The sequence below is a fragment of the Aplidium turbinatum genome, chromosome 7 (genome assembly GCF_918807975.1).
Source record: "Aplidium turbinatum chromosome 7, kaAplTurb1.1, whole genome shotgun sequence".
NCBI lineage: Eukaryota > Metazoa > Chordata > Ascidiacea > Aplousobranchia > Polyclinidae > Aplidium > Aplidium turbinatum.
The window spans coordinates 4,573,237-4,587,150 of NC_137478.1; the positions used below are offsets into that span (position 1 = coordinate 4,573,237).

At 38.8% G+C, this 13,914-nt stretch overlaps 1 protein-coding gene across 1 annotated transcript in view; it reads left to right on the forward strand.

Annotated features, from left to right (window-relative positions):
• Positions 1 to 13,914, forward strand: part of LOC145774253 (dynamin-1-like) — a 42,852-nt gene that overhangs the window by 21,707 nt on the left and 7,231 nt on the right. Inside the window, exons 18-21 of the mRNA XM_082585444.1 lie at positions 6,311 to 6,463; positions 6,897 to 6,953; positions 7,508 to 7,618; positions 8,107 to 8,243. Coding sequence (XP_082441570.1) covers positions 6,311 to 6,463; positions 6,897 to 6,953; positions 7,508 to 7,618; positions 8,107 to 8,243 — 458 coding nt within the window. The remainder of the gene's footprint in view (positions 1 to 6,310; positions 6,464 to 6,896; positions 6,954 to 7,507; positions 7,619 to 8,106; positions 8,244 to 13,914) is intronic.

A 13,914-nucleotide genomic window follows, 5' to 3' on the forward strand; every position in this document is an offset into this window, starting at 1 on the left:
GTTCTTAATTTTCGCATTTGCTTACTGTAATGTTCAGTTGTAGCAAACTGCCAGTCATAAAATAAGTCGTTTTTGCATTTTTTCGTCATCTGTAGACGTTGAATCAATGTGAAAAGCACAGATTTGCTGGCAGCTTCGGCTTTGCATGCGAGTATCACGCTATGGCGTCACAGTAGATTTGAATCATCACGTGATTGATACGGTTCATTAACGCTTGTAACTTTGCTTTTTTCGATTGTTACATCTGTAATTGAGTTGGCCATTTCGAAAAACTTCAACAGCAATCTTCAACGAAAAATGGAACAAAAATGCTACCACCGCCGAAAACGACATTCGGGTCGTTAGAGAAATTTTAGTTTTAAACCCCGAGACAAATAATCTTTATCTTGCCAATTTTAAATTTGAATAAATTTATCATTTTTTGTTATTTCTGCATCGAGTTTTCACTGATTTAAACAGTACTTGAACTTGCTCGGCATTCGCTTGTATCGATTGACCAGCAACAAAACTCTGTGCAACCCACGTAGCTGTCGAAAGATGAAGAGATATGTCACTAATGCTATCGACCGTAAGGAATGAACCATGCTTAAACTTACCAAGTCTTACTTTCACATGCGGAATGACTTGTCGTCAGTATTGCTTGAATTTGAAAACTTAAAATTCGATCGATATACAAATCAATGAAGAAACAAGCAAGAAGCTCTGTGCAGTTGATCTGAAACCGCTTTAAAATCGCCGGAACGGTGTCCAAGACAAAGCAAATATAAAAGCACCAAGTCCGCTTCATTCCAATCTAACGTAACTCACCTTGGTTGACCAGCCACATGTTAACAATGCCAATTAATTGGAAACAAGCTCTAGTCTCCATGTCTTGTTCAAGATAGAAGCCAGTTACAAATTGGTTGGCCAATGAGTTGCACCCGAGACCCCGATTTCCAAATATGACGGACCTAGTGATATGTCCTGGACTTGACCTTCTTTTCTGTGTTCACGTGCCCATTGCGGCATCGCCTGTCAGTCACGCATGGAACTTTTTGCCATAGGAGGATTTGCAAATGACGTATCTCTGAACTACAACCTTCGCATCGAAGATTCGAAGTACAGCCATATGTTTAAAGTAAACCATTAATTTAAATTCAACCTAGAACGAATAGCTTGATGGACTTTTAACCAGTGCCGTAGTGTGCTTGAGAAAATGCTTTTATGATTTAACACGAAGCCTGTGGCAGCTTTGCACGGTAGTTTGAAAATATCTTAGTCTTTGGTCTGGCAGCCTTGCTCGGTACGCTTTTGCACAGAAAGATTTGAATATATTAGAGCAGTGCTCTTCAACCTTTTTGTCCGTGGTACACCTTTTTTAAATTTTTAATAACTTCGTATACCTCACAAATAGCAATGTTTAATTGTGCATAGGAAGTAAAAAAAAAACTAATAATTAATTAATTGTTTGTTAAAGTGATTATTAGGGTGCACACAATGCCGACTTTTTTGAATTTTTTTACCCGATTCATTTGTAGATTCCCCTGTTTGTTCGATTAGATGAGTAACTATGCTGGGCCAAATATCAGTGAGATTGGTGAATGTCTATGTGGGCAACACCACTATCAAAAAATCCCATAATTTCCGAAAAAGTAACAAAAATTGTACAATTACTGTATATAACCTCATACAAAATACATGCATTCATGTAATTATTTTGACTATTTCTAACATTTTGGACAAGTTACCAAAATTAAGATACACATTCTGATACACTCTATTATGTATCTATATCTACAAAGAAGACTTTATGTGTTCCTAATGAAATGTATTGATATTGCTCTTAGTATTGAGCATTCTTATAGATACCGTAAAATACAGTAGCACAACTTTGCCCGGATGGACAACTTTGCCCAAAATTTGTGAGTTAAAGTGTGACTACAATATGGTCTTCATGTTTTATAGGATTTGTCTAATGAATAATACTGTTAAATATTATCCATTAGACAAATCCAATAAAATATTAAGACCATATTGTGGTCAAACTTTAACTCACAAATTTTGGGCAAAGTTGTGCTGTTTTACGGTACACATAATTATAGATACAAGAAAAATACACATTAAGGTACAGTACACAATTGATACACAATGATACATTTTCATTGTTTGAAGAGTTCTTTGTTTTCTCTCACAAATTAAGTGTCATTTTTCTCGCATTCTCCACTACTTGGAGTGTGTTTTGGTAATTTTCTTCAATTCTTGCACTATTTAAAAAATCAGTACTGAGTTTCACGCCTCTCTCAGCAATATCATTGGTAACATTTATAGCTCTAACATTGCATTTAGCTTCTTGATAGGCCTTGCACAACTCCTGATCTTTGACCGGTAAAACAAGGAATTCATCTTTAATTCTTAAAGATGAGAAAAAAAACCATGAGTCCACATCAACAAAGTCTGAAAGTTTGGAGTCTAGCTTAATGGAGTCCGGAAATGTAGGTTTTCCGTACCTGGTGCCGAAACGTCTAGTTGGAGCAGCAAGTGGTTCTGCCGGTTTTAAATTGAGAAGTCTGTCAGCTATTTGACGCTTATCTGCATTGCTCACTTTAGAACTGAATGAAGATGTAGGAACAAATTCACTGGACAAGTACCACAAATGTCGTTTGAGACATCGTGCAGCACTGTCTGATATGATGCTGTTGATGGCTTTGTACTTCAGAATGTCTATATATAACTGTAAGCTATTCAAAGGTGCATCAGTGGCTACACTGCATCTAAACCACCAGGTACAGTACACAAGTGAGACAACGTTCACAAAATCTCTAATCTTGGTGGCCTGAGAAGTTGTCATGACAGTTCCCTTCGGCAGAGCTGCAATTTGATCCTCCAGTAGAACAAGTTTTAATGCATAAATCAACTTGGCCATCCACCTGGTCTTATGCACAGCTCCAGGACACAGAATTTTACCTGTGTGGCTGGAGTTAAGTATGACACACACAAATTTATCATCTCTTTATAGTCATCCCTCAAGAACTTGGCTTTCTGCTCTGATAAACAAATCAGTTTATCTTTCCATTTCAAAACATACTCGTGTGCTTCTTTTGGGAGCTTGGAAATGTCAAAGTAGTTGAGTGGTTGATTGATGTCATGTGAAATATAATTCCAGTTTTTACGAATTCTGGTAAATAAAGTTACTTCTGGTGACTTGCTGACATCTATCTTCAAGTCCTCAAATACATGTCCCACTATCAACTCACCGACATGATGAGAACAACCTGCCCAGAATAGTGCACGTTCAAGACGTGCCTGATTTTGGATAGCAGTCAAGTGTCCAGTGTTTGATGAGGTTGTGTCAAATACTATACTCACAACTTTTTCAGAGCATTGCCATTCTTGGAGTAACTCTAAGGTCAGCCTTGATATGATTCCGCCAGCTCGCTTTTCCATACCAGATTGATAAGCAGGTGTTCCCAGTAACTTTAGTTCATCAGGGAACTTGCCAATGGCGATGGCCAATATCTCTTCTTTTTCGTATTTGTTTTGAAGAGTGGGTAAGCTCTTCCCATCCCAGTGAATAGAGGCAAAGGTCGGTGGGATCCAGGATTTCTTAATTTCACCAGCTATTTTTTTGTTCACTACACATCTGACCTTAGCCGATTGTAAATATGATGTAGAGACTTTTGAAGCATCACCCCCAGCTTCCTTTACAAATGCCTCACTAAAGGCGGCTTGCTGTGCAGGTGTCATTTTCAGTCGTGTAGCTATGACACCAGTCTCGGGGAAGTAAGTATATCGTGAGGAATGAAGGCTTCTGTTCCGGACTTCACCACTCTTTCATAAAATCTTTTATTTGGCTTAGAGTCTGGTATATATGAGGCTAATGACTTATCGTCCTCACTGGAGCTACTGTCAAGTCGAGACTTTTTTTCACTTATTGCAAATAGCAACCCTAAATTCAACACGGTGTCATGGCGATATCGACCTAAATTCCATGTCATCGGTTGCCCACATAGACGTAGTCCGATCATCACCAAACTTCACAGAAGCTGTTTTCCCATCAAATAGAACATTTTCACCAATCTACATAAAAATCGATTGACATGACGGCATTGTGTGCACCCTAGTGATTATAGTAGTCTTGAACTGGAACTATGGGCACAAGAAACTACGCATGCAAAAGTGCAAAAAACGTCAACATTGAAGTTGATTTAATGGCTAGCTTGTTGTTGCATTGTTTCGGCAAGGTGGACATAACGTGGTGTTAGCTCTTTCTCTATTCCTTCCCGCATTAAAGAATCAATGTCTAGTATCGAGTTTCGTTTGTTGGACTTAATCTCAACAAGACTGGAAAATCCTTCTTCACACAAATAAGTGGTAGGCATCTGCACCAAGACATCAATGGATTTTTGCGCGAGATTTTTGTATTCGGGAAATTCAAGAAGAGAAACCCAACATTCTGTGTAATCCACTTCTCGGAATAAGTATTTTTGATTTAAATCAGCCCGTAGTTCCAATAATTCCTCATCCTCAGTTGGTTCGTCATTAAATGGTTGGATAATCCACGAGTTTGCTTCCAGACATTGTTCGTTATCTTCGGGAAAATACGTAGTCAAATTGTCGGCAAGTAATTTCAGGTGACCAACAATAAAGGCAGACAAGTTATCTTCAGTAAAAATGTCCTCAAACTCCCAGCTAGACTCTTTCATGTATTGACTTAATACAGGAAAGTCATTGAAGTTCCTCGACAAAGCATTCTCTTTTCAGAGTGCAATTTTCATCTTCAGCGCATTGATCTTGCTGGTTGACCGAAATATATCACCCACTCTCCCTTGAAGACTGATGTTCACTTCGTTCAAACGATCAAAAATCGACGCCAAGTAGGCTATGCCAATTATGCAATCCAGAATATGTCACGAAACTTGGAAGTCCTTGGGTCTCCGTGTTCACTGTTCAGTGTAAAATGCCCCTAATTGTTGGCGAAGTTCAAACACACGGGAAAGAACTTTCCCTCGCGATAGCCACCGTACCTCTGTTGTGACTTCCACTATCACAGATCTAAGCTGTATACCCTTCGTATACCCTTCTCCAGCTGTATACCCTAGTTTTGATTTGGTATACACTTGAGTATATAGTATACCCGGTTGAAGAGCACTGTAATAGAGTATGACATTCATAATATATTCGCATGGTTTGTGATTTTGTACACAAAGTGCACTATTTTTGCGTCGAATCACTAGAATGTGTGTACGTTTCTAACCAACAAATGATCTTGTTGTTTTCTTTGCATGTAACCACTTTCTTGGCGAAAAACTTGTGGATTTCATAACTTCAGTCGGATAAACGGGTAACGCCTCAGTTGAATATTTATTCAAAAGCATAAATGCCACTTTCAAATTCTAGCACGTTTCAAACACTTATCTATTTTCTTTATCCAAAGACAGGTAAGACGCAACCATACAACAGTCAACAGGGTTGAGCAATATAGCAATATATTTCACATATTTACAAATAGTTTTAACAGTCGAACGTTTTCGGCTTAACTTAGTCCTCATCAGGAATCTGGAAATATTTTCCTTGTTGTGTCTTCCCTGTCTTTGGTACAAGAAAGCAAACTGTCTCCTGAAACTATATTATTTTCTTTAAGTTAAAAAACGTTGATAATAGTGTAAGATAGGCCTGCAGTAAATTGCGAAACTTTTTAGAGTGGCATCTCAGTCATGTGGTTAATTTCACATTAAGATTTAATTTCATAATTTAACATTTTCGTGTTTGTGTGAAATAGCTTAGCAACCAGAGTCATTAGCCTTCAAAGTTGCTTGCAGCTTGATTTTCTCTACATCGTTTGCATTGGTTTCCGATTAAACTGCTTTATTAGCTTGCTCACCATCAGTATATACTTGATTTTTCGTTGAACAATTTTCAGTAGAAACGCAGTTTCTAGACGGTTTTGAGAAATTCTTCTCTTTCCAAACACTCGCATTAGTTTTGAGGTGAAGTTGGGTTTGGGTCGTGCAGAAGGGAATGAGGACCCTAGCTGGGACAACTCAGCGAGCCCCAGCAAGTATCAGAGCTATCCAACAATGAAAATGTTCCCCAAACTCAAAAGCTTCTTCTGATGGCTGGAAGTTAAAAAGCGATAATCACAACCGGCGTTGCATCGGTAACATCACCGATGTGTTAACAATTTGTTGCATATTTAGTTATTTACCCACAGTTTGTGAGGGTACACCAAAAACCAAACTTCACCCCACGGGCTTCTAATTCTTTTTTGTTAACATCCGAAAATTGCATATTTTTATACGATTCTAAAGTCATGTCTTTATTTCTCACAAAGGATGATTCTGGAGACTCCTCCGCCTCCCTGGACCCCCAACTGGAGAGGCAGGTGGAAACAATCCGAAACTTGGTGGACAGCTACATGGCCATCGTCAGCAAGACAATAAGAGATCTTGTGCCGAAGATCATCATGAATATCATGATTGCCCAGGTAAGCTCATCTCATGAATATCATGATTGCCGAGATAAAATCATCTCATAAATATCATGATTGCCCGGGCAAGCTCACCTCATGAGTATCATGATTTTCCAAGTTTGATAAACTCATGACTATCATAATGTATATCATGAAACGCCAGATCAGCTTATCCCATGATCATATGATTGACTGGATAGTATCATCTCATGACAGTGTTACGAACAAAAATCTTGTTATTCCTGTAAAAAGAGTTTTTACTTTTCCTCAGTAAGACTGAGAAATAAAATAAAGTTGTTTTGATGATTGATGCTTCTGAAGTCAAGAATTAAACGTCAATCTTCTGCAATGCGATGCTTAATCTACTGTTGTCACAAGCCGCTACTCTGTGAAGGTTCTAAACACATGACGGTTGGTCAGTTTCATCAGGTTAATATTTTTGTCTCAGACGAAAGAGTTCATCAGTACCGAGGTGTTGGCTCATCTGTATTCATCAGGGAACGGAGTAAGTCAAAAGTTGTCATTAATGGTTTTGCCTTTTAACCCATAGATAGTTAATAGTTTTAACATACTGCGATGTTGTGTTGCCAAGGTTGAGATATTTATTGAGAGTCAGGTGGTCTTGCTCTTTTCACACTACAAATAGACATAACTGAGCAACAACACAACATTTAGCATTATTAACACAAAAACAAAAAAGCGAACGTTTTCGGCTATGCATATAACCCTTATAAAGCCTTAAAAAATATTGTATCAAGAAGTATTGGACAAACTTTTCACACTTAGTTCGTAACTTATGTTGGCTTGGAGGTTTTATGGATCGAATGTTTGGTTTTCTATGCGATAAGAATCGGCTTCAAGAGCACTCTGCTGGATCAAATGACATGCTTCACGACAGCCTTTGTTTCCCGTCTACTCACGTAATCTTCAACCACCGAGCATTAGCCTGAATATAACAAAAATTGTACTGCTTAGAAAATCCTTTTGTTTGTTAGCTATAGCAATATAGCATGACCACACGGTAAATTCTCTTCATTCACTTTTGGGACTTCTTTTCAGGCAAACTTGATGGAGGAGTCTAGAGAGGAAGAGGAAAGAAGGGAAACGATGCTAACCATGTATCACAGCCTCAAAGAAGCGCTAAAATGTATGGGGGACATCAACATGCAGGTGAATGTCTTCTATCAATCGTGCAGTTCTGGTATGTTTTTGCAACATTGGTGTCTTGGGCAACGAAATCCTTTCTTTCTACGTTAATTCTTTGTCCATAGACGTTGAGTCAGTGTAAAAAGGAGAGCTGTAACCAGCTGGCGTATTGGTTTAGTGGTATCTTTACTAGTCTCACTCGCAACTGGTCGAAAGTGAAAGTTGCTTTTCCGTTTGAATGTAGGATTTGATAAGACCGGTGCAGCACACACTACGTAACTCACATCGCAGGCAGTACGGTGCCTTCTCGTTTACTTTAAAGATTTTCATCAAACTTACGAATGAAACTAAATTTCTTGAGTCAAATTGATTTCAAATTTTTTTCAATCAATAAGCAACTTCCTGCTTGACATCCGTGGAGATTTAAGTTGAGAAGCGTTGTATTGGCTGAAACCATAAGGTCGTCTTTCAAAGAACGTTTTGTTGAAGAATTCCCATTTGATGATTTTCAGACTGCGCAAACGTCACTTCCTCCTCCTGTGGACAACTCCTGGATCCCTGAAGAGTCATCTCCATCTCATGCATCAAACAACGTATCAAACGGTGTCCCCCCGGCTTCCACACCTTCGTATCCTTCATCGCGACCCAGGTACAGCCTGTCCCAACTAGCAAAATGCGTCATTTTTACATTGATTCAACGTCTACAGACGTCGAATCTATGTAAAAATAATGGACTTTTGCTGTCTGAAGTCGTATTGCTTCCATTACACAGGCCAACAAAAAAGATAAAAAATGTTGTGTCTGCAATGTAAGATGTAATTCGGGGTATATTGAGGCTGCTGATGTCAAAAATCACATATCAGATTTTACCCATCACACCAGGTTTTTGAGATTTTCGGATGATATTGTTTCTCATAATATTGGCTTTTTAACCGAATTTTCTCTTACCGTTACCGTTTTATAAAGACCTTATGAGCCAATAGTGTTTGAAAATTTGTCATAATCATGGAAATGATTTTATTTTGTAACATTTGGAGATGTATGATGCCACCATGACCATTGGAGTGACCTACCTATCTTCAGAAGGTACACTAGTCAGAAGGCCCCCTAGCTAGATGGTCCATTGGTCAAAAAGGTCACCTAGACCATCTGGCCAGCGGACCATCTGTCTATGGTAGACCATCCAACTTATGTACCTTTTAAGAACTGTCCATAAACCACCCCTTACAGGCAGGGTTACATTAACTTTCGCCTGAATGTTTAGTACCACTCCACTTTTTGATATATAACATCGGTTTTATCTTTTTCGCTGAACGTGGAGATTTAAGCTTATGTGAAACTTGTCTATAACTCATTCTTAATTGAATTTTCATGTATTCAGATTTTTTTTATTTTAGCAAGGTATTAATTCTGTTTGTGGTGTGAATAAGTAGCAGGATGGAATCTTCAAGGAGAAAGTGTGAAAATGACCCTGATGTTTTTTGTTACGTATGTGGCAGTTATACTGTTCCTAACCAAAGGCAATCCATAACAAGTTTTGTGAAACAAGCATATCTTGCATACTTTAAAATTCGCCTAGGTGATTAGGACAAATCATGGGCTCCACATACTGCATGTAAAGCTTGTGTGGAAAACCTAAGACGATAGATCAATGGAAATCATAAATCCACTCACAACATTCACGAAAATCATGCAAGCGAAAGTTTTTCCCAGAGTAACGTTTCCCAAGTGTGCATGTTAATTTCTTTTTTTCAGTAGAATTGAACCTATTTTTAAGTGTTTATTCTATTCAATTTCTTCAATTTTATTTTTCTTTGCTGGCGCAAACATAATAGCGAATGACATTACAAACACACAACTGTAGCACCAACAAAAGGAAAAGATGTCAAAACCAAAAGGCTTAAAATATGCATATTGGGGATTTGCACAGCCACCAAACCTACTTCTTAACACGAAAAAAATAACAATGTAGCCTACTCTTGTATAAAAAAGGACGTTGAACGTGTAGTGTTAGCAGATAACCTTTGAAGAATTGGGATCAAGTTACCAGACGTTAATAAAAAAAATAAATAAAAATAAAATAAAGCAGGTCTTGAAATACCTTAATGTTTTCATTAATATCATGTTTGTATCTCTTGTGTAGACTTCAGACTTTATCGTGATGAATTTAGACTTTATCGCAGACCTTGTTGACAAAAAAGAGTTCAAATTCCATGAAACGCCATAGTCTACCGATATAGATCAGGAGTCGATTTTACCAATTTTTACCAAAACAGCATTCAGATATCATAAAATCCTGATGTGATACAAAAAATATGATGTGATTTTTGAATTCAGCACCCAAAATATACCCTAGAATGACATTTACTATGCTGACACAAAAAGTGTGTTGGCTTGTGTTATTGATATAGATATACAGGGTGAACAGAAAGTCCTTTGACTTTTTTTCATTCTATGATTAAACATCTTGAATGTCATTTACATGCCTTTTAATGCTAACTATCTTGCTAAACTCTCTAAATTTAGCTCTAATTGTAAGGTCTAAAATGAGCTCAAGAGAAACCATCATTTAGCTCCATCGGGCGGGGAAACCAACTCTGAGATCATTAAGCTCTCAAAAGTTGCCAAAATCACCGTTTACCATGTTCTCCTTGTTGCGTTTGAGGTCGCTGCAGGTCACGTTGTTGTACCCAGACGCAGCAGTCAATAGATTGTCTGTTCATCGAGCGTTGTTAGGTCTACATGTCTATCCTTGGGTTGGTATGCAGGACATTGGTAGAGAATGTGGTATGCAGTCTGAAAATCTGTCTACCATCTTCTTCTTCTTTCGTTTAAGACTAGATCAAATCAAATTTCAGGGCAGGTGGTGGAGAGCCAGGTGAGTGTAGCTTCGTCCAGCGTTGCTATACCATGCGTTCCATTTGGTGCCTTGTAGTTGGGGCATTCGAGAATGACATGGTCAGCAGTTTGTTTCTCCGCGCCGCATTCGCAGGCCGATGAGGGAGCCAGACCCCACTTGTGCATGTTGGAATGGAAGCGACCGAATCCGGTTCGGATTCTGTTGAGCTTGACCCAAGTCGGCCGAGGCAGGTCCATACAAGGGGGGCACGCCACCGGGTGGGGTGTAAAACCATGTAGTTTAGTGTCGGTGGCGCACCACGCTGTATTCCAAGTGTCTTCCATGAAGTGAGCTGCGCTGATGGCATGATCGCTGAATGGATGTAGTAATTCAACAGCAGCTGGCACAAAGGGGTGTCTTGACTTTAGTTGCCGGGGCGATTCCTGAGGTGGGATGTTGAGTTTTGCATGAAGCAAGTAGTTAGGATCCCCCGCCCGGCGAGCCAGGTGTCTACCATGTTGTGAATAGATTAAGGAACTTGGTACATCTGAAGATCGTCCTAGGCTAGGAGTGGAAGACCTCGCACTGCTCGAACAAAGAAATTGGTTAAGGTTGTCCGAGAAAGGGTGAGGAGAAACCCAAACAGATCCATTCGTCAAATGGTCAAAGACCTGAATGTGAGCAACACTTTGATGAGAACCAATGTGAAAAAGGATCTTTAGTTGTCTCCTTACAAGATAAGATAACTCAAGTTCCTTTCACCTCTCCAAAAGCAAAAGAAACTTGAAAGAGCACAGATTTTTCTCAGAACTGAAGGCAGGCATGGCAGGGCAAGAGATCATTTTTTCAGACGAAAAACTCTTCACAATTGAAGCTCAGTTCAATAACCAGAATGATAGAATTTATGCAAAGTCTTCAGCAGATGTTAGAGATTTTATGAGAACAGTTTACCGCCGTCAAATACCGTCTTCTGTCGTGGTGTGGGCCGCCACCTCCATAACTTGGAAGTCTCCTCTGATTTTCTTGGAACAAGGGGTGAAACTCAATTCAGATCGCTACACCAACGACATTTTGGTTCCAGCCCTTGAAGAGATGAAGAAACACAACAAAGAACAGCTCTTCACATTTCAACATGATGGTGCACCATCCCTCACCACAAGAAAGACTCAAGAAAGACTCAAGATGCTCACGTCAACTTCGAAGATTCTGGAGCAAGGAAGTGTGGCCTCCCTCATCACGTGATTTGAATCCCATAGACTTTTGTGTTAGGTCGTTATTGCAGGCAAAAACCTGTTCCGTTACTCACCCAAGTGTTGATGCTCTGAAGCAATCACTCTTGCGGGAATGAGCCAAAATACCCAAGGATGAGCTACGTGCCTCGGTCGAAAACTTCCGACAAATAATTGAGAGAGTTATCCAAGTGAAGGGCGGCCACATTGAAAATAAACAAAGAAATTTATTCCTAGTATTGTAAGCTCTCCTTGTGATACCTTTTTGTTAAAATATTATTTATTTTTTATTAATAAATCGTTTATAAGTTGTGCCAAGGACTTTCTGTTCACCCTGTAGTCTTTTTAAAATTATACTGTACACCAACATGCAAGTTTTACAAAAAATTAAAACAAGAAAACCGAAATATTTCGGCCACAGGAGTAACACCAATTCTATTCAAAAACTACTGCTAGAAGGGAATATGAATGGAAAACGAAATAGGGCTGGCCACCAAGAATTTGGACTAATGACATTAAAGACCGGACAGGATTTGACTACAACACAGCAATTACAATATCTCAAAATAGAACATCTTGGCGCTTCATTGTCTCCAACCCACGACGAAAGGAAGGAGCTGGGTATCAGTATTTTTTTAGCCCAATCTAACACATTTACTTGCCAGGCGTGCAAGTCTGTTATAGCGAATATGTGGGATCCAAAAAATTGTGTGAAAATTATTTTCAATAGTTAATGTTTTTTACTTCTTCGCAAATCTCTCTAAAGCAGTGTTTTCAACTGACATTGACTCAACTACTTATTGATCATATTCTTAAACTCCTTTAAGACAGCCATCACCAAATTTCATGTGATCAATCGACTTATTTGGTACCAGGTAGCGTAGTTTATCATGTTCATGAACTCAATTTAAAATCACCGCATTTTGTGTTCACATTTGACAAAATAGCGTTTTGACGGTTTTCAACAATGTAAAATTTCTCTACCGCTACTTAGTGACTTAGTATTAGAAGATATTTTTCTCGATACTATTCAATTAATCAACTTGTGCATAGTTACCCACATGGCTCACAAGAGCTAGATTAGTGTAACGTCCTATTCTCGTCGGTTGACCGTTGGTTATTTTAAGCGAAAATTTCCAAGAAAAAATTTCACTGCAAACCAAAGATTCCGACTGGGCGTCTTGTCGGGTTCAAAATCCTTTTTAGATTTGCGAAAACCCCTCTTCCCTCCTAGGTCACTGTACGTCGATGCGTCATCGTCTGATGACATGCCTGCTGACAATGACAAATGTAACACGTCATTTCACCATCTACGTCATCATCACCTGACAATGAATCGTAGTCGAAGCTACCGGAGGTCACGAGCAGGGGATTCGAACCCGGAGACATCATGGATCTCCTAGTGGGGTTCTGATTGTTCAAGCATGGATTGGTTTATGCATCGGCACGAGCTTAATGTGACAAATCCATTGTTTTTGTCAAATCAACGTTGCAAGACGTTAGTTTGACACCACTAAATAATTTTATCGTTTTCTTGATATCTTTTTTGAAATCACAAAAACGATAGATTTGGGATATTGAAAGAAATACAAACTTTCAATTATCCGACAAACTTCTGATCTGGTTTCTTGGTTTTATCTAGGACAACTAAACTGTCCTAGACAGCAAATCAGCTTTTTTCATTGATTTAACATCTTTATCAATCTGAATCAATGTAAAAAAAGACTAATTTGCTGTGTGAGTATGCAACCCTCAACTAACCGCGAATCAGTCCTTCATCGCGTACTTGAACAAAAATCAATATTTTGTGGCCTGAACAACGTTTGACAACTACGGGACGGGTAGACCGATAAAAGTTGCAGAAGTATAAAAGTTGTATAAAAGTTCTTGTGAAGTAAGCAAAGTTGCAGAAGTTTTTCACCTTCCTTCGCTGTAGCAATGACATGCAAGAAATAATGGCTGCCACATCATTTAAAAAAAAGGTAACTTTCACTGGAAATCGAACCCCCACGTTAGAGCATCTGACTAACATCCGGAATGTGTATGTGGATTACGTTGCATTAAACATTTTAATTGCTTTATAATGTATTCTGGATTTTAAACAAGAATGATTTTTTTACCGTCGACCAACTCCCGTTAACGTCGAGTATAAAGAGAACCTTATCCTCATTTTCGAAGCTCAGTGAGGTGACCACTTTCCCTTAACAAAAAGCTATTTCTAGTAGATGCAATGAACTTATATCTTTTGGCAT